We start from the raw sequence: 21615 nt of genomic DNA, 5'->3' as shown, positions 1-21615 counted from the left end.
GTTTTGTGTATTTCTATAGACGTAGTGATCTTTTATATATAATGCAACTCCACCTCCTCTTTTGTTGGGTCTGGTTTTTTGAATAGTTTATATCCTTCCATCAGTACATTCCAGTCATGAGTTTTATCCCATCATGTTTCAGTAATGGCAACTATATCATATCTGCCTTCATGTACTAATATTTCAAGTTCACCCTGTTTGTTCCCTAAACTTTGAGCGTTAGTATACAGGCATTTGAGTCCTTTATTGGTCTTAGGTATGTTTCTTGTATCTCTTACTTTATAACTGGGATTTCCATCCTTTCCATCACTCTCTATTTCATTATGTTTTTCTTTTTTTATTTCTGTTTTCTCTTTACTCCCTTCTTATGTGATTGGTTATCTAGTGCTTTTTGCTTGGAATTGGGTTCTATAGGCCGTGAAGTTTGGCCCCCCTCATTTTTAGTTTAAAGCCCTTTTGATAAGATGAGCCAGTCATTTTCCGAATATATTGCTTCCAGTTCTTGTGAGGTGCAGTCCATCCCTTGCCAGTAGCCCTTCATCTAGGTAGTGCAGACCATCATCTAGGAAGCTGAAGTTCTGTTGACAACACCAATGGTTCGTTTCTAAAATCTTTTGCTCCCTAATTGGATGTGGGCCTTTTGTTGGAAGTATAGATGAGAACACCACGTGTGATCCTAATTCTTTAACTTTCTTCCCTAGCTATTCATAATCTCATTGTTTTTAGATTCATTGTTGTGTCATTGGTCCCCACATGTAGAAGAAAGGGGTAGTAATCCATGGGGTTATTTTATTAATTACAGCTTTTTGCTCCAGGGAGACTATATACTTCCTTAGGTTGACTGCCTGGTCTGAAGACTATAGTTTCTGTTCCTCTAAGAATTGAATCTCCTATCACCAATATTCTCCTTTTTTTCCCTAAGGAAGTCTGGAATAATTCTCTTCCCGTCGCAGGAATGCTGGGTTGTGCCTCTTTTTTAGAAACTATTGATGAATGCTCCTTTGTGAGTGCATGTATATTTTCTTCCAGGGGGGAGGCTGTGAAAGCGATTGTTCAGTTCCATAGGGGCTTGGAGTGGGCAAGGGTAGATAGTACGGGCCTTTGCTCTTCGTTGTTTTCGGTCTTGCTTTTTAAGTACATATGCAGGCTCATTTTTTTACGGAAGCTGTTTGTTCCCTACTGTGTTCAATTTGGGTATATCGGTTTTCTTCTTTATGTTTATATAGTCTAGGTTGGGATTTCTTGCTTTGCTCATTGAGTTTCAGAGTGGCTATAGTTGCCTCTAAAGTTCTAAACCCTTTATTTTTTCTTCTAGTAATCAAATAGATTACATTTGATACATAAATAGTTTGGGTGGGCATAAGCTGAAACATAGCAAGTCACTATAGTGTCAGTCTCTAGCTCCGTGACTTTTTTCTTTGTTTGCTAAAAAATTTAAAATTTCTAAAAATTTAAATATTCTCTGTGTTGCGAAGTGTCCGTTTACAAGAGTTTACAAGAATTTACGTCCGTTCGTTCTCTCTCTTGAAAAATTCATCAGTAACTTCCCTGTTTTAAGTGTCTGTCTCTTTTTCTGTGGTTTTTTTATTTATTTCCTCTTAGATCAATAAGAATTTAAAAATTTCTAAAGAATTAAAATAAGTAAAAAAAATTCAAATGTTTAGTTGAAATAAGAAATTGAAAAATTGAAGATTCTGTGCAGCTTACAATTAAAAACTAAGAAAAATTCAAAAGTAGGAAATATGAGCAACTGGAAAACAAATGAACAAAAAGCCACGCATTAAGGGCCCAGCATATATTTGCCTAATTCTTGGGAGAAATTATTTAGTTATTTATTAGATTTTTCTCTCATGTTTATTACTTTTTAAATAACTCATAGCCAGGAATTGAGCAGCTTGATTCTTATGCATAATCAGTGCTTTTTTTCTAAAAAAAAAAAAAAAAAAAAAAGTGCCGGAACTCATACATGTCATACAACCTGCCTTGCCTACCCTACAAGGTTCCAACCAAAAAAGGTGCCGGAACTCCGTTCTGGGCATTCTATGAGATAAAAAGCCCTGTGCATAATATTACTACTGTATTGGCTTTAAACTTTCTGATGCTAGTGATATACACAATAATATGAAACCATGCTGCCAGTTCTTTAGCTCTTCGTAAAGATTGAGTTCCTCCCAAGAACCTAGATGTTGTAAAAAATATTGGCATAGTGTATGTCCTGATACAAGTAGTGTAGTTTTTGTATTTAACAGATAAATATGTTGTCAATGCAAATTCTATAAATGCTATCCAAAGTGTTTTGATATGTTACCCAGTGCACCAATAACCATTGGGGACCACTATGTTTATGCCATAATCTTTCAACTTTGATTTTCAGATCTTGATATTTTGTGATCTATTCTTTGTATTCTACTATCCACTAGTATTGCCACTTCAATTATCCACCATGTCTTCTTTTCAAGCAGTATAATCTGGTATGTTATGAGCCAAGACTTTATCAGTTTGTATCTGGAAAACAATATTTTAGCCTGCTCATTTTCTTTTTCAACTCTATGTTCCCACTAATTTTGAATCATTTTGGCCACTATGTTATTTTGTTTATAATCAGTTTGTGTGATCTTCTGGCATAAGTAAGTATGTATTTTATTGTTCCTTTTTCCACAATCTGCACTTTGAATCATTTGATTTTTCAATTCTGACCTTGTTTTCATTGGCTCAATTGGCTCCCTTTAGTTCAGGGGTAGTCAACCTTGGCTCTTTTATGACTCGTGGACTTCAATTCCCAGAATTCCTGAGCCAGCTAAGCTAAGCTGGCTCAGGAATTCTGGGAATTGAAGTCCACGAGTCATAAAAGAGCCAAGGTTGACTACCCCTGCTTTAGTTTCTTTCCTTAATCTTTCGGTGACCATTGCCAAGTTTTCTTTACCCACTTTCCCCTCCATCTTTTTAGAAATTGACCATGTAATGCTTTTCCTTGCCAGCCTTGTCTTCATGTTTTCATTACATTATTTTAATATTCATGTTTTGTTTCCTGTATATTCAGTCCCATTTTAAACTCGCATTAGTTCTAGTTCTCGATTGTCTTTTACATAATCAGCCGCTGCAGGCTTTTCTTCTTTGACAGTTTGTTCAACTTGAACTAACCTCTACTTCTATTTCTGCAGGGGGGAGGAGGGAGAGGAGTACCATATACTATGGCATATAATCTTCCATATATAGGCAGATTATTATACAAATTACAATTCAGAATGCCCAATGAGAAGAATTCAAAGATTGTGCCAATAAAAATGACAATACTAGTAACTGACAACATCTACATACAACAGAAGAATCTTGACAGATCACTAGTATCGCAATGATCCTGGCAGGGAGAGATAGTATTAAACGAAACACAATTTGAATTTTTCCTGCTCAATAGACATACAATGCTTCCTCATTTCTGAATTCAATGGAAGAGTAATATAGTGATAAAGAATGCAATAAATTATTTTAATTTTTAAATTTTCAATTTGCATTTAAAGTACTTCATGAATTATCCTAATGAATTAGTTTAGGAAAGCGTAACTGGCTGGCTGGAACATGAGAAGAACTGCTGTAGTTTTTCACATTTTACATATTCAGATCTCTAGCACTGAAATGAAAGGGGTCTAGGATGACTCAAAGCCGCTAGCTCGACACAGCCAGCCTTCTCACCACCAAGTCCCCTCTGCCAACTCACAGCCACCATCTCTTTGCAGGACATCTCCATACCAGAACTTCGCTGCGGGGATAACTCACTGTGGGTGCTGGATGGAGCTGGGCGGGCGAACAAGCGGGCTGTCACAGGGGGCCAGGGATGGGCAGAGTGAGGTTGGAGGCAATGTGCAGACACAACGGGCGTGTCAAAATGAGAAGCTCCCACCACTCTGCAGCTTTTTTTTTAAAGCCACATTGCTTAATTTTTGAGGGTGATTTGCTCTGAAAATAAGGGCAACTTTGGGAAGCATGGGGTGGGATGTCAGCTTTTTTTTAAAGTAAAAAGATTTATTTTGAGATGCATTCAAATTATTGCATGTCAAGCAGATTTCAAAGTTTGCAGCTCCATTTAGCTGTGGTCTGATGCACCACAGAAATGGGGCTGTGTGAACAGAAATGTTTAGAGTTCAAGCTAAAAAAAACCCCTCTTCTGGGGCTGTGTGAACAGAAATGTTTAGAGTCCAAGCTAAAAAAAAACCCTCTTCTCGGCATTACTCTTTTCATAGCATCGATGTCAGCTTTGGAGGGAATATTGCTGTGACTCTTGATCCAAACGCACTCTGCACATGACCAGAAACCTGTGGAAAGCATTGTGCATATCACCAGAAACAAAAAGAAATCATCCAGCCAGCCCTGTGGGGGAAAGGTACATTGCTGTGACACTCCGTACAAACAGATGTGTTTTTGGTCATGTGCAGAGTGCTTTCATGCTGTTTCTGGCCATGAGCAGGATGCTATTTTTTCCTCAGTATTATTATTGATCTACCTCAATAAGGTTTTTCCTATTGGCTAGTATCAAACCAAGAACAGCTGATCTCATTGATCTTTCATTCATCCTTTGGAAGTGAATGTTGTCAGGTGGAAAAGTAAGAATTTCCTGGAATAATTATTTCAGTTGGCTTTGACGCTCAATAGATGTGTAATTTTAATTTTTACTTTTATTTCTATAATTTAAATGCTTCCACCTTAGTTGACTAGTTATCTTAGTTGACCTAATAAAAGACATTGTACTGTTAGAAAATGTGAAATTTAAGACAGAATAGCATACCAAAAAGTACATGGTTTTTCTAAGATATCCAACTAAAAAATGCTTTTTTAAAAAAGAAATGTATTACACCATTACTTTAAAAAAAAAACCTATGTAAGAGAAACTCTTACTAACACATGCAACTGGTTCCATTTTTTTATCCAAGAAATATCCAGGCCTTGTCATGATAATAAGAAATAGCTTCACCCAACCAATAAATCACCTGGGACTTGCTGATAAGTTTATCAGCAGACAGCATGCTAGCTTCTAGAGTGCATCTAATTCTGCACTATTTTTATTTCAGTTATTTTGTCTTAGAAATACTAACCTGAGCGCCAGTTTGATCTAATGGTTAAAGCACCAGGCTACAAAGCAAGAGACTGTGAGTTCACGTCCCGCCTTAGCTATGAAAGCCAGCTGGGTGATTTTGGGCTAGTTATACTTTCGTAGCCCAACCCTCCTCACAGGGCGGTTATTGTGGGGAAAATAGACAGAGCAAAGTATTGGATATGTTTTCTGTCTTGAGTTATTTTGTAAAAATAATAAAGGTGGGATATAAATAAATAATGTTCTTGAGTTATACATATCTTGAGTTACACATATAATTTTTTTAGAAAAAACTGTTCTGAAATCACAGCATATATATCTGATTCAAATCCAACAGTAAATTATTTCTTTGCACTGCACTGCTAAAAGTCTCCTATTTGAGATGCAGTAAGCTGCATTGCTAGCAAACACCATTGTTATTTGCAATTTATTTTTTTAAAAGTTCTCAGATAAGGCTAGAGAGTATGTCAGCCTTTGGGGCAGATGTGACTTGAAACTGCTTAGGTTCAGTTCCACGGAACTTAGTTTCTTAAACATGGTTGACTGGTGTTCAAGCAACTTGTGAAGCACGTATATCAAATATATGTGCAGGAGAAACAGCATAGGTAACTACCATGTGTCTGCCCTAGAAGCCAAAAACTCTAATTTCAAAAACATTATTGGTTTCTTTCTGCTGCTGGGAAAAAAGAAAGGAAAACGGTCAACTGCTTTGAGTGTAGATTTCAAGCTATAAACTTCTTCTGTTCTCAATATGGTCAAACATAAAGCAAAGTCAGGTTCATGCTTTCCAAATACCTTAAAAAAAGCTTTGCTGGTGGACTTAATAGTTTTATTTCCTCTTGAATCCTAGCACCAACTCTTAAATGCATGGCCTTGTCTTATTTTGGATAGGCATTTAAACCTTACACATAGGTCTGCACTCTCTTCCTGAGCAAGCCACCTTCTTAGGGAACTATTTTGATGCTGCATTATAATTACCCTCCTTCCTTTCCTTTGTGCATGATATCTAAATACTGCCTGTAACAACATCACGATCTGTGGCAGAGAGGAGTGGTAAGTATTACACTATGCTCGTTTACAACCAACTTAGTATTCAGAAGCTATTTAAAAGATTAGGTTTAACAGTAAGTATCAGGCGTTTCACTTCAAAAGTGTAAAAGAACCAAAAGTGATAAAAAATTTCCCAGGAGGAAGCATTTTTTTAAAAAATAGATTTTAATAATAATAAAATAATCCAAGACAAGCATTTAAAACATGTCAGAATTCCTTCACAGCCCAAACAAGTAAGTCCTCTTGTAGATTCCAAGGCTTCAAATCTTTGGAGATAAAGAGCTTTCTTACCCCCAAGGTAAGCATTGCTGTTAATCAGCAGAACTGCCTGGAAATAGCTTTAAATGATCACTTTTCCAACAATAGTTTTCTGCCTTCATTAGCTATGCAAAACACATTGAGCTAGTCTTCTAAAAATGTTAAGGGTATCATTCCAGCATACTTTCAAGACTGATCTTTGCAGTAAGGAGTGCACAGAATGGGCCAAGTATATTCTATTTGGAAAAAAGCAAGATGAATCTTGATTAAACAGTAACTAGGAGCAGTTTTTAGTACTAGCTTGGTATCTCTGGTCCTCCATATATTATTGGATTATAATTCCTATGCCTGTGCCATTTAATTACTGATGGAATGTTTAGCCCATCATTATTTGGCAGTATTAATTATCACAGCTTCAAAAATAATACATGCAATATTCAACTCTCTAACTTGATCTTAAATAGAAACATAGAAGCCATGTTTCATTATGAGTTTGGCAGAATTAAGACTCTAAGGAAAAGATTTCCACAACCCAGAACTGTCCATTTATGCTGGAACTGCAACTCTAGCTATATTAAATAGCACTTTTGAAAGCCACAGTGCCAACAAACCTGGAGGAAGCAAGATTGAAGAAAACTACTTCAGAAATGGCAAGATGATATCTTAGTGTTATTTTTAATCAAAATGTCAAATGAACAACCTGCCTCCAGCATCGGTGAATGCACCAACACTAGAAGTTTTTAAGAAGAAACTGGACAGCCATTTGTCCGAAATGGTATAGGGCAGTGGTTCTCAACCTTTTTAATGCCGCGACCCCAACCGGTCGTAAGTCGAGGACTAAACTGGTCGTAAGTCGAGGACTAAACCGGTCGTAAGTCGAGGACTACCCAACCGGTCGTAAGTCGAGGACTTTCCCTGCCCGGGAGCGCCGTGCATACATGTTTCCGCCCCCTGCGCTGGCCGAGGCGTAGCTGGCAAGCGGCAGAGACAGAGCAGGCTGACCACCAGCTGGCCCAGCCCAAGGGAGGTAAGGCACCCGCCGGAAAAGGGGGAAAAATGGCGGACAAAAAAAATGGCGGACAGCCTTGCTTGGCGACCCCCATGAAATGGTCAATCGACCCCAAATGGGGTCCCGACCCACAGGTTGAGAACCACTGGTATAGGGTTTCCTGCCTGAGCAGGGGGTTGGACTAGATGATCTCCAAGGTCCCTTCCAACTTTATCATTATTATTATTATTAGTTTAGCATTGATTTTCTTTCTTTAACAATTGTATCAAGCAAACAGCGAATGAGATTTTCTTGACGAAATCCTTTGCAAGGCTTCCCTCAGAATTTTTTGGTTGCGTATATAAATAGGAGCAATACTGAAAAAAGAGAAAAAACGCAGCACACAATTCTGGAGATTGAAATCAGCAAAAAGAATGTTTCTAAGTTCTAGAATCTCAACTGCAAAAAGTATTCAACAGTTCATTGAATAAAGTCATCACAGTAGAGGGTGAAAAAGTTCCTGTGGGTAAAATGGCTTTGTAGGACAATTCATACTTATTAAACAATGGGATTCTTGGTTTGCACTGATGATGTTGCCTAGTTGGGTAATGAAATGTCTGTAGGAAAACACCAAGCTCAGAGAGCATTAAGGACCCCACAGTTCAACCCTGAGCTAAAAATATTCTCTTCTATTGGTACTTACTAAACCACAAAACAGACAAAAGTCCATGCCATTTCCAAGTATGGCATAGGTTTCCTGAAATATCTCCCCCTGCTGTCACATTATTCTACTCCATTCACTCATATTCTGAGCCACTGTTTCGGCAATTCAGTATATAGAGAAAAACTGCCTAACCAAGTCACCTTTCACATAAGATTACTCCAAACACAGGTCTCACCAAGCAATCACAGTAAGTGGAAAAATAAAGGTAGAGCAATTGTTCTTGCCACATCACTTAGGATTTCAAACCCATCTTAGCCATCATTTGTTCGTATACAGTCCATGCCATTGCTGCCATCAGTGTGCGCCGCAAAGCTCGTGGAACAGCACCATGGAAAAATCCAGCCAGCCCATAATTCTGTAGAGGAGAAAAAAAAATAACCATCTAATTCTTAAGCATCAGTTCTGGATGGTAGTTATTAAAGATTAATCTTTAACTAAAGATGGAAATAAAAACTACTAACTATAGAAGTTACAATGAGTTAACAATATTTTTATTAATTAATTTATTATTTTTTGATACCCATCTTGCCACACATGTCAAAAACTATATCTATTTCTTCTAAGAGAATGCAAGCTCATCCAAAACTGGTAAATTCCACATTCCAAGTATCATCCTCTACAACCTAGTGTCAAGATAACATTTTAGAACATACTTAGATTTTCCTGATTGACATATTACAAAGAAACAGAATCGTCACCAGCATATTGATTAGCTCTCAAGTTCATAACAACAACCACCCACACCCCACCCTAACTTCACTGAGATGTGAAATAGCATTAAAGATAAAGATATTAATAAAAGATAAACAGGACTTATGCTTCCTCTGTTTCTCTTCCACAAGAGATCATTTATCAATAAACCATGGCTGTACTGTCCCTAAAAACCACAATGAAGAGAGTTTAAATAATTTATGTCCTGTAACTATAAATTAAATAATTTATATCCTATAATCATTACTTGGGATCGAATGGTTTTCTAGTTGTTTTGACTTTGCACATTAGGTGCCTATTTCTATTGGTACTATTTTTGCTTTTTTGCCACAATTATTCTACTTTTATTTGCAATCTTTGTATTTTGCGATTTTCTCCAGTTTTTTTATCTTTTATTCTACTGTCTCCATGTATTGCCAAGCCCACTATCCAGACTTTCTTTGTCTTTCTTATCAACAATTATTAAGTCTGAGGTGCTGTGTGGCAGATGCTTTTCTATTTGAATTCTAAGGTTCCAGCTTCTTTATTTTCTAACCCTTGGTCCATTTTGTGGTTCCATCAGTTCTTGTTTACAAAAAATGGCATTTCTTGCCAATATTCCAATGCACCATTGTTGCTACTATGTCCTGCTGGTGTTTGTAGTCCATCTGTGCCATCTTCTTACAGCAGTTAACAATCTAGTGCACTGTTTCTTCAGCTTCTTTGCAGAGGTGGCATATACTGTCTATTTCTGTCTTCTCAATTCTGATTTTATATGCATTTCATTTTAAGGCTTGGTATTGAGTAGATAGAATCTGTCTCTTTCTTCAACTTTTCTTCTCTTAGACCTTGTCAGGTCTTGTGCTGTGTACTTTGCCTGCTTTTTTTTTTATACTGGCCATATGGAGTCTTTGGAGTTCTCTGAGCTTGGAGACAAGCAAAAGACTAACAGAGCACATTCATGAATACCAACTAGCAGTCAGAAGACACAAAGAAAATTCCTTAATTTCACAACACACAAACAGAGCTAACTATAGTTTCAACTGGGAAACTACGAACATCCTAGATCAAACTAAATCCAAAAATGCTAGGGAATTCCTGGAAGTTTGGCATTCAGACAAATGAGCCATCAACAGGTACATAGAGATAACATTTATACATTGTTCAAAAGAGACAATAAAAAGCTAAACAATTTTTTTAGAATACCTCCTAGCCAGGAATACCAGATAACCATAGATTAACACAAGCAACACTAAACAAACCATCAACCAGTAAACAATAGCCTAATTAGGAATTACCAACTCAAACAATCAAGCACTGAATAAAAGTCTAATTAAGGAACAACCAAGGAGAAAACAGCAGTCCCGTCAATATTGATGGAGCAAAATACTGTATACAAGAAAATACTGTATGCAAGATATTATATATAACCGGAGAACAAATCCCACTCTTTTCTAGCACTGAAGAAGTTACTTAACTAGATAATGAAATTAGTGTCTCCAATATTTTTTTAGCTTTTAATTTTCTCTTTTGAATGGTATATAAATATGGTTTATCTCAATGTGCCTGTTAATAAGCCTTCATGGTATACTAGCTTTAGTGTATCTTCTTCACTGTCCTTTAGACATTCTTCCTATGACCTTTTTTCTTCCTTTAACCGTCTGGTATATTTGCAGTATTCCATGCCCACCCATGCTCCATGGTTAAGTAGACATTGTCAAATCATTGATAGATGAAGGGCATGATTCATTGTCATTATTTTTCTGGTCTTCCTATCCAGAGTTTCTCGTTCTGCTTGAGTCCAGTCCATTATTCCAGCTGCATTTTTGACTGGAATTGTGCAGGTGTTAATCACTTGATGGCATTTCCTTCACTGAGTTTGGATCTTTCTGATGTATTCACTACTAACCTTCCTCTTGATTTCAGTATGCTTGATATTGTCAGCATAATGTTGTCACCTTCATCCAGACTCTTGATGTTATTTTCCATAGGGCCTCTTAATTCCTTTAATTTTCACTATTTTCCCCTTCTTGTTGCAGGTGGGTGGACGGGGAGAGGCACCTCTATCCAGTCCAAACGCCACTGAAATATTTTGGCTGCATATTTGGGTACTGTTGAACGATGATTCTATTTCAGATATTTTTTCCCATACAGCTTCAGATCATCTGTGTAGAGGAGGTGGGATGGCCTGGCAGATATTTTTGATGTTTGATAGCCATGACCTGAGTATTTCGGTATTGTACACAGAGGAATAAATGCAATGACAGTCATGGTGATAATGAATCTCCTTGAAGGGTTCCCTCGCTTTCTGGACAAAATCTAAATCAAAGGTAGTCAACCTTGGCTCTTTTATGACTCGTGGACTTCAACTCCCAGAATTCCTGAGCCAGCTGTGCTGGCTCAGGAATTCTGGGAGTTCAAGTCCACGAGTCATAAAAGAGCCAAGGTTGACTACCCCTGATCTAAATTGTATCAAAAGCAGTATCAACCCCACAATAAAACAGGAACCAACACCATGCTTCAGAAAGCTAATTATCAATTAATGGGACTAAATAAGACAAAGCTATAGTGTTCACAACTTCTTTGTGCCCAGAGACATCTGGTTTGCCACTGCAGGAACAGAATGCTGGATTAAATTAGCCCTTGATCTTGTATAATGTTTGCACATATAACCAATCACTGCAAAATCCTGATGAAATTAATTTAGGAATACTTTTTCAGAAACATGATGAAAATGAAGTCAGCTATCAGGTTTGTTTTAACTGAAAATATTTTGTGCTGGTGATTTAAGAGCCAAAATGCTGTTAACTGTTTAATTCATTTAGCCTTACCCTGAATATTAAGGCAATAGTCTGTCCAGTCTGAAGGTATTTTTCAGATGAGAGTTGCATGTGTGTTTTGATGACATCAGCAGGCTGAGTAGCTAAAGAAGCCAGAATTCCAGCCACAGTTCCACAACCAAAGTTCACTAGTGGTGCAACTGTTGTATCTAGTTGGCCTGGAAGACAGCAAGCAAACCCACAAAGTAATTTTACAATTAATTTCTGCAAAGAATAAGTAAAAACAACTAAATCCTTTATGTCACATCATAAGCAAGGACTAATTTAGAGTCGGTGTTTTAAAACGCCAAAATTTCAAATTGAAAAGGAGTATAATTGGAAAACAAAGTGGAGATGGAGTTCTATCAGGTACGCCTGATCCACCAGTTGCGACCTTTTCTGGACCGGGACGCCCTGCGCACAGTCACTCATGCCCTTGTCACCTCCCGCCTGGACTACTGCAACGCTCTCTACATGGGGCTCCCCTTGAGGAGCACCCGGAGGCTCCAGCTAATCCAAAATGCGGCCGCGCGGGCGGTGTTGGGAGGGACTCGTTGCTCCCATGTAACACCGCTGCTGCGCGAGCTGCATTGGCTGCCGGTGGCCTTCCGGGTGCGCTTCAAGGTGCTGACCATCATCTTTAAAGCGCTCCATGGCATCGGACCTGGATATCTTCGAGACCGCCTCCTGCCGCAGATTACCCCCCATCGACCTGTACGCTCCCACAGAGTGGGTCTCCTCAGGGTGCCGTCGGCNAGACAGTGCCGGCTGGCGACCCCAAGGGGGAGGGCCTTCTCTGTGGGAGCTCCCACCCTCTGGAATGAACTACCCCCAGAGATCAGGGTGATCCCTGATCTCCCTTCCTTCCGCCGCGCCCTTAAGACATGGTTATTCCAGCTTGCGGGACTGGCCTAGGGGAAAATTTTTAGTGGGGGTTTTAAAATAATTTTAAATTTCTTAGACCAATTATTAATATTTGCCTTTTAATTATGTTTTAATCTGTAGTTTTGGTATTTTGTATTTTTATCTGGTTGTTAGCCGCCCTGAGTCCGTAAGGAGAAGGGCGGGATATAAATATAAACAATAAATAAATAAATAAATAAATTTCTAAAGGCCCTGAAAAATCTGATTGCATGAATCTGTGGTACTGCACACCTAAGAGGATCCTGTCAAAATGATCAATGTTTTGAAAATTTTGAATATATCATGCTTGCTTCACTCCTATTCATATGATTAACATAAAAAAATTCTTTCAGCATCATTTTTCTCTTAAATCTGGCAGCTGTGATAGTTATACAAGTAAGAAACAAATCAAATTCCAGGAAGTTGAATGACAACTTGGTTTACATTTACATTATTAATTCAACATTCCTAAAAAGTAACACTGTTATAAAACTTCTAGTATTACTTGAACATACAGATAAATATTAGAGTCAAAGGAAATGCAGGTACCTCCTTTTTTTAAGCATACAACTTTTAGACCAGGGGTGTCAAACTCAATTTCACTGAGGGCCACATCAGGGTTGTGGTTGACCTCGGGGGGGGGGGACATGGTCAGGGTGGGCGTGGTCAGGGTGGGCGTGGCCAGCTCAACATCGCTTGTGTTGGGCACCTGTGTGATCTGGGTGGGGCTGGGGGGATCCAGCCTGGTCCTTGAGCTCCCAGGGCACTGGGACCTACAGCCCAGCCCAGCCCTGCTATCACAAGAGGGCGCCCTGCTGCACTTATCTCCTCCTTGAAGCTGCTGCTGCTGTTTTTGCTCTCCTTGGCCAGGTTGCTCATGATGTGTGTGGGAGGGCAAAGTATGTGGGTCAGAGGGAGGCCCACTCTCTCTCCATATGAGGAAACCTGGATTTGTAATTAAAGTATCCTCAGCAATAGGATGGGAGACCACCAGGAGAGATCAAGAGGAGGAGACAAGGGGATGGCAAAAGGGCGGCAGGGCTGCTGGTGGCCAAATGCTAAGACAGCACTTCCCTCAGACCCTCCCTCTCTCTCATTGTAATCCCCTTCCTCCCTCCCTCCCTCCCTCCCTCCCTTCCTTCTTCCCTTTTCTTCTTTTTCCTTCCCTCTTTATTCTTTCTTCCTTCCCCCTCTTTCCTTCTTTTTCCTTCCTTACTCTCTTCCCCTCTTTCCTTCTTTTTTCTTTGTCTTTCCTCTTTCCTTTCTCCTTTCCTGTCCCTTCTTGGATGCTCAAATGCAAAAGGGGAAACATTTCTCGATGCCACCATGGAGAGCTTGGCTGACATGGGCAAGGCAGGCGCGCACATAGACTCAGCAAAGTGGAGCCAGGCGTGGTGAGGGGAGGCCCGGCAAAGCAGAGCTGGACAAGGAGAGGCCCAGTAAAACGGGGCATGGCCGGGCATGATGGGCGAGGCCGGGAGGGGTGGGGTGAGGCCGGGTGGGTCGGGGTGAGGCAAATGAGCTGCAGCTGTTCCTGCACACTACCAGCCTCTGAGCGCTTACTATTTCCTGTGTGTGCGTCAGGAGATTGCCCAGCCGGGTTGGGGTGGGCCAGGGCTGGGGCAGCGGGGGCCAGTCCCTTGCCATTTCTGGAACAGCTCCAGGGACCAAATTTGGGCCCTTGGCAGGCCATATCCGGCCCGCGGGCCTTGTGTTTGACATGTCTGTTTTAGATAGCAGCAGCTTGTCTTTTTTTCAGAATTGTTATGTCTAAGCATTCAAATTGAAACACATGATTAATTTTTACATTCTTTATACCAAGCCATTCAGTCATTGTTAAAAGATTCATGGATCCAGAATCAATATGCTACAAAACAAGGCTTATGATTTAGAAAACCAAAGAAAGACGTAACATGTGCAAACTCAAGAACATTTCGGGAAATTTCAAAGGAAAGAACAATTACAAAGTACTAGTTTTATGTAACAAATGACATACAAAAGGACATTTTTAAAGATAAAGATGTAAAAGATTTCTTGCCACAAAATCTCTTATAGAAACTATTTCATCTATTTTAAATTCTACAGAATAAGCCACAGAACCTTTTCACTTACCATACGGTGCAAGCTTTTGGGTCTGTGTGTAGAACATCAGATAGATGCCAGAAAAAGGTGCATCACGTAGAAGTGTTGCTGACAGGCCACTAAACAATCCCCGAGCCCCTTCTGACCGGTAGATATTTCTCAGGGCTCCATACACACTTTCATAGCTGTATTTTCCACTCTGTAAATCAAATGTAATTATCAAAGTGAACATCCTACCACAAAAACGCATGTGAATTTCTGCCAGAACTTAAATACACATGGAGCAGAAAAAAGTTCCAAATTACAAAGGATAATACTGGAACTATTGTAAGCTAATGATATCCATATTGAAACAATTTATTGTTATGATAGAATGATTTATATCAGAGATGTTTAAAAAAAATCATGGCATTAATGTTCCTGATATTTTGATATTATTACACCAATTCTATGGCAATTCTATTTTTTTAGTTGTTGCGATAAGTTGCTTAGAGTTGGAAAGAGTGAAATAACATAAAAGGATTTGAAGTGTATAAATAAAACTCTCCAATAAAAAAACAAATCCTCACCTCATACCGTGTTTTTACTACTGTGACGGGTAACATACAAATAACAGCTACAGTCCGTGAGGTTGCTCCCAAAAGAACTGATTCCAAGGCAGTAGGAGAGTGTTCCCACAAAAAATGCTGTTTTATCATATATAAGGTGCTGAAGTAAATCCCAACTCCTGGAATGCAACGTATAAAGGACTGCAAAATGATGGCAAGCAGAACACATACGGACAGAGAGAGAGAGAGAGAAAGAGAGAGACAACAATCATGCAAAGAAACAAATTTAAGGAAACCCAGATTTTTATTGGCTATTTTTAACTTTTATTTCAAAAGGATTGAGGCCCAATCTATTTTTTTTTCCAATTTAACAATGTTGCATTTCATGCAAGAAGCTCAAGAAATTTGCACGAAGTAGGATAGGCTGGGCAAAGGCAACTTGTCTAAAGTCATTTTATCAACTTCAAAAGTGAAGTGGAGATTTGAACTTCCACGGTCTTTAGCTCTAGTCAGATATTTCAGTTCCTGTATCTAAATTTCAAGCTTCATTCTTCAGCAACAGGGGCACCCATGTGCAAGCACTTTTGTCAAAATGCCCTTAATCAAACTAAAGAGACCACAGAGGACATGAGTGACGAAAAATTGTCACTGCACTTTTGGAAAGGAGAATACTAATAGATTCTTTAGACAATATGTATGATCAAGTAAAGCAGTATGGAAAGCTAATCATCAGACAGAGGTGTTCCCATACTCTGTGATTAAAAAGGTACTAGTGACCAATGAATTACACTTCCATGGAATCCAAATAAACAGCAATTTATGTTTGTGAGAAACAGCTGAAACACTGTGGCCATGTTCAATCAATGTGTGGTCTAGAAGTTGGTTAGATTAATTCAGAATATGGTAGGAAACTGGCCATTGTTTTGGCATAAAAGAACCTAGATCCCATAATGGTTTAGTCTGATCATATATAGTTTACTTGGATCTCTATGTCACCTGAGCATTCCCTTTCAGACTTCCAAATTCCATTTTGAAAGCTCTATGGCCACTGTTATCCCCTGGCTCAACAATGTTCAATCAAATGTTATTTTGAGCCACTGTTGGATAAATTTATTCCTGAACTGGTTGCCACTGGCTTGTAGTGGGAAGGATTAAGGTTTCTTATAGATTCAAACTCAAAATAAGCTCATTCCAACAAATCCAATGCAAGCAAAAAAAGTCACACTACTTATTAGAGACAACTCACTGGAGAAACACCTTTCCACAGCCCAAATATACTTTCTGTACGAGCAACTTTGAGGAGTAAAGCTACCATCTTAATACGGCCTGATCTGGGGGGAAAAATATATTGGATATTAGAAACAGGTATAGCTCAACAACCATGTATTACAGCTTCTCTACTGGGGGACATTCTGAATGACAGCCTCCCCACCCCACAATCCCCCCATAAATACCAGCAATTGTACTGGCTGTAATTATGAGATTGAAAATTTAATCCCACTGGAAGATTCCCAGTTCAGAAATATGCTCTACCAAAATAGTTGATAGCATACACAAGGCATTCTTCAACCTAGTAACTTCTATATGCATTGGGACCACAACATAATTCCCAACCAACATTGGCAAAGATCCACTGGAGACCAAGACACTTTTTCCTGAAGTTATTTAGATACAGGTAAATCCATACACATGGCTAAAATTCCACAGTTTTTATCTGTTGATTCCCAATATTACCATTAGAGAAAAATGCAAAATTTTGCTGTTTACTTCACTACTGGCAACCATGTAGAGAAACTATCTTCCTGAATTTATGAGTAACTCAGATGTGCTATCTGAATGTTTTTCTCTTTGCACAATTAAGTTGGGATTTATCAATAAAGCCAGCCTGTAAGCAGGCAAGGCGTAACACCAACTTTTCCTATAAGGAACAGCAATAGACTTATATATCAGTTCATAGTGCTTTACAGCCCTCTCTGAGAGGTTTACAGAGTCAGCATATTGCCCCCAACAACCTGGATCCTCATTTTACCAACCTCGGAAGGATGGAAGGCTGAGTCAACCTTGAGCCAATCAGGATCGAACTCCTGACAGTCAGCAGAGTTAGCCTGCAATACTGCATTGGAACCACTGCGCCACCAAGGATCCTAATGCATAACTTTTATTTAATAAAACACCAATATGGATGTATTCACTTATAAAATCATGTAAAACCTAGGACTACACCTTTGCCTATCTCATTGTTATATCGATTTCAGCCTTTCCCATCACCTGATCACTTGATTTTAGCCCAGAGCTTTAAAGTCAACAGCAGAAGAATCTCCTATAAATATTTGAAATACTTGCCCACTGACAGTTGGCTGCACAGTCTGTAGCCTAGTTTTCAGCAAGTCAAGAGGCTGGAAGAGCAGGGTAGAGCATGTTCCACTGACAGAACCACAAAAAAAGGCTTTTAGCACAGGATGCATCTTGAAAGAAAAACAAACAAAATTAGATTGGATGCACAGTCAAAAATTAAAACTACACAATTTTTAATAACCATATCCCAGACTTTCTAGTCCTAAAAATAAAGATTAGATTAGATTAGGTAATATTTAATAAGTAAATGTTTTCAAATAAATAAACATTTATTCTTAAGAAAGCATAATAATCTTTTAAATCTCTTATAGAATCCTTTAGCATATAATTCTTGTTTAAAACATTAGCAATTTCTTCATTATACTTACTAATTGGGTAACTGCTGGAAAGTTTTTCACAGAAATTAATATGGCATCTATCTGAGGAATTTTGATTTCTTTTAACACATACTCATTTATCATGATTTCTATATCTACAACTTGTTTACAACTTCAAGTAATCTATCATTTAATAGAAAGAACGGAAGGTGTGGGAAAAGTTTCAAAAAGTATATTGAGTCAAAAAAAGTTAGAAATAAATGAACACTAAGAAAGAATGAGGTCAGCTGGAAAGAATAAGATCAGAATTGTGGCATCTCAGACCCCTAGAATCATATAACCACAGATGTCTTAGCAGAATAGCTTACAATATTGCCTATCAGCTAAAAAGGCTAAAACCAAACTGTTTATAAGGAGCAGCTGTACAAAATGTAGAATGCATCCATAACTTCAGATTTGACTTCTAAAGTATTCAGATGATAAACATTAGTATTTTTAGATCATTATCCTTTTCGCAAAATGCTGTCAGTTGGCAACCAAAAAAAGAATATGAACATGCCAGCTGAAACTATCATCCTTTGAAGAAGCCAAATGCCTACCATAAAATTAAGCAACCTTCAAACATTATCTGGATCCTTTTCAGCCTGGGCTCAGGCTGGGGTATAGCACTGAGATGGCATTAGTTATGCTTGCTGTTGACCGTTCGAGGGCTTGAAATGGCAGTGGTACAATTGCCACGACTCTCTGGATCTCTCAGCAGCTTTCAATACCATCAATCATAATATTCTTCTAGAATGGCTCCAGGGGTTAAGAGTAGAAAGCGTTGTTTTGCAGTGGTTCTCTTCTTCCATGGCTGGTTCTAGTTGGTGTTGGTGGGCGAGGAGAGATCGAGCCCTTAGGTCCTACAATGTGAGGTATTTTAGGGCCAAAATCTTTTGTTACCCTTCTTTAACATCTACATGAAATCACAGGGTGAAATCAGACAACAGCACAAGGTTGGACAAGTGACATTGTTGGTATGTCCAAATGCCTAGAGGCCATAAAAGCATGGATGGGGATGAACCGGCTCAACCCTGGCAAGATGGAATGGCTTTGATCTTTTGGATCCCCATATCTGATGATCTTTGATCCTGGATGGAATTGCACTTGCCCGAACCAAGCTGGTGTGCAATTTGGGGGTCCTCTTGGACATGGCTCCTGCTTGATGAGCAGATGGAAGCCATAGCTAGACGGTCTTTGCATAGTTGCATCTTGTGTGCCTTCTGCACCATTTTCTGGACCAGGAGGCCTTGTTCATGGTAAGTCATGCCTTACCCAACTGTCAGCTGCATTACTGTAATGCTTTTTACAAGTGGCTGCCTTTGAAGACCATTCAGAAGGTGCAACTGGTACAGAACACAGTGATACACATAGTTTTGGGTGTCCATAAGTTCATCCATGCTATACGTTTGTTGCACAAGCTGTACTAGCTTCCAGTTTTCTTCAGGGTGCAATTCAAGATGCTGATTGTCACCTTTAAAGCCCTGCATGGCACAAGACCTTGTTATATGCAGGACTGCATAAGAATATCCATCCATCCCAGATCAGATAGGCTGGGCACGTTCAAGGTCCCATCCCTGAAATTTTGCCACCTAGACGCACCTCAGAAGCCATGAGGTACCTTCATGGCTACCCATATGTTGTGGAACATTTTTCCACTGGTTATTTAATAGGCCCTCACACTTCTAGCTTTCCAGAAGGCCATTAAGACCTCTGACCACACTTAAATTTGCACACTAGAGCAGGGGTTCTCAACCTTGGCCACTTTAAGACTTGTGGACTTCAACTCCCAGAATTCCTCAGCCAGCTTTGCTGGCTGAGGAATTCTGGGAGTTGAAGTCCACAAGTCTTAAAGTGGCCAAGGTTGAGAACCCCTGCACTAGAGTATTAAATATGTTCACCACCATGGGTTACATATAAAAAGGGTGGGGGGGAAATGTAATAATGTCACCGAGAAGCAAAACTATCTGATGGCCTCTCACACTGTGCCGATCTTGTATCTGCCTGCAGTGCTTATATAACAGTTTCTCCTGGTAGGTGTCCCATAGCTACAGTCCCCTTTAAGCCCAGACAGAGGAGCCTGGGACCTGTACCAAGAGTTTGGGAAGAACAAATACACCCGATGCCCTTTACATACAGATAATACTGCACGCTAGGTAAGAGGTAGCGTTTGGGGAACAACTAAACCCCACGGGACTCGGGAGGCGTCGCTGCTGAGTAACGTTACCGTCCCTCCCTTTTCTTAAGCCAGAGAGATACGAGGTGAGGCAAACGACTTCACCAACCAGCACAGCCTCCTCTTTCCTCCCAGAGGAACCGCGGCCCTTTTCTGATCCGGCACCAAACCAACTTCTCAGCTCGGATTCGGATTTTGCCGGTGCGGACATTCCACGCAGCTGGTATCTGGGCGCAAGGGGCGTGGCGTCGGCGGCTCGCCTCCATCCCCGGGCCAATCAGAAAGAAGGAGAGGAGCCAAGACTGAAATGTCACTCTTTAACTCTTTCTCCGCCTTCGTGCTCGGTTTACTTTAACTAGCGCAAGCCTAGGAGGCATCCCACCCCAGGATGGATACAGAAAACGGTGGCCAATAAGAAAGCACGCTCACGGTTAAATCCTTTCTCAAGATAAGGTGCTCTGAAACAAAAATAACTTTCGGTTTCTAATCTTTCCCTCTTGCAGCTCTGTTATTTTGCAAGCAAACAATGTTTCCTCTCATGGTATCTAAGAAACCCAACCTCCTGGATTTGTAAAAACTTCATTTGAAACACCCCAGACGGCTCTCCAGCCTACTTTTGAGAGAAAAGGGACAACCCAATGTTGTGCTTGCTCTTCGGGAGTCTTTCTCAAGGAATTCCCGAGAAAGGTTTCTTTCACTAGCACTATCCGTGTTAGGACCTGCAATAACCTGCACCAACGTGCCAAGTCATTAGCCATGGTTTGCCATTTACAACACCCTAAGCCACTTTGCTGCGAACCGAATCTCAGCACTTATACTTTAGATTTCCCAGATCATGTGATTCTATCCACGCTTCCCAAAAATGTTAGCCGCCCACCCACGACACTGGATCGTTTTACAACCACAAGTTGAGCCGCTTCCGTGTTCTTACCGCTATAAATTCCACTTTGTGCTGCGTTTGGAGCAGAGCAGGAGTCCATTTCTGTATCATTTAAAACCTATGAAGGGGCCTCCACATTAATTAACAAAAATCAATACAATAAGGTTATTAATAATAAAATAAAATTCGACAGTTGTCAAAAGGGCTTCCTCCTTCAATTTTTTTTTTAATCCAAGAGGCTTAGCGGAAGAGGAAGGAACCAGCAACCTAGAGATACGAAATATGAAGAGAGGCATATTCCCAATTCTTTTTCCACTTCAGGATTCTATTTAGGCGCAGCAGCAATTTCCCTGGCTTCGGCCCCAAAGTGCCCAAAGATTTATAGAAGATGCAAAATGATGGAAAACATTCTTGGACTATGTTCATGTTACTAATGGTATTTTTTCAAAAAGTGCTTCGTGATAGAACAAGATTAGTTTGACTACCTCAAACGCTGAAATTTCAAGCAATTCTGCCCATGAGGTTTCCCCCAAATATTCGACTGCCCCCCCCCACACACACCCGTTTCTGTATTTGGAAGAGTCCTGAAGGCATGACTCTTTTGATCAGGCTTTTCATCAGAATGATTGAAGTCTCTTCCTTTTTGTTCTCCTCTGAATTTATTTTCTTTGCAATCATTGTTCCTTCTGTCTTATGCTGG

The 21615-nt window shown here is 39.6% G+C and overlaps 1 protein-coding gene across 1 annotated transcript; it reads right to left on the bottom strand.

The window, feature by feature from the left end:
• Positions 1–8071: 8071 nt before the first annotated feature.
• SLC25A38 (solute carrier family 25 member 38) lies at positions 8072–21086 on the bottom strand. The gene is made up of 7 exons (XM_015823334.1): positions 20967–21086; positions 17492–17613; positions 16395–16479; positions 15170–15349; positions 14631–14799; positions 11628–11794; positions 8072–8461 (listed from the first exon to the last, which is right to left on the bottom strand). Exons 1-7 carry the CDS (start codon positions 21024–21026, stop codon positions 8339–8341), a joined length of 906 nt encoding a protein of 301 aa, XP_015678820.1. The 5' UTR covers positions 21027–21086; the 3' UTR covers positions 8072–8338.
• Between the last annotated feature and the right edge of the window lie 529 nt (positions 21087–21615).

The sequence above is a fragment of the Protobothrops mucrosquamatus genome, unplaced genomic scaffold (assembly GCF_001527695.2).
Source record: "Protobothrops mucrosquamatus isolate PMUCROS unplaced genomic scaffold, P.Mucros_1.0 scaffold_177, whole genome shotgun sequence".
NCBI lineage: Eukaryota > Metazoa > Chordata > Lepidosauria > Squamata > Viperidae > Protobothrops > Protobothrops mucrosquamatus.
The sequence above is the reverse complement of the archived record's forward strand: the minus strand, read 5'-3'. Positions and strand labels throughout refer to the sequence as shown.

What these genes read in the sequence shown, in the direction of transcription:
- SLC25A38 (XM_015823334.1), bottom strand. Translation starts at nt 21,026, where the DNA reads ATGATACAGAAATGGACTCCTGCTCTGCTCCAAACGCAGCACAAAGTG. An exon ending in TAGTAAAAACACGGTATGAG is followed by an intron (nt 14,800 to 15,169) that starts GTGAGGATTTGT and finishes TTTGATTTACAG; the next exon opens with AGTGGAAAATACAGCTATGA. An exon ending in CTATTGCCTTAATATTCAGG is followed by an intron (nt 8,462 to 11,627) that starts GTAAGGCTAAAT and finishes TCTCCTCTACAG; the next exon opens with AATTATGGGCTGGCTGGATT.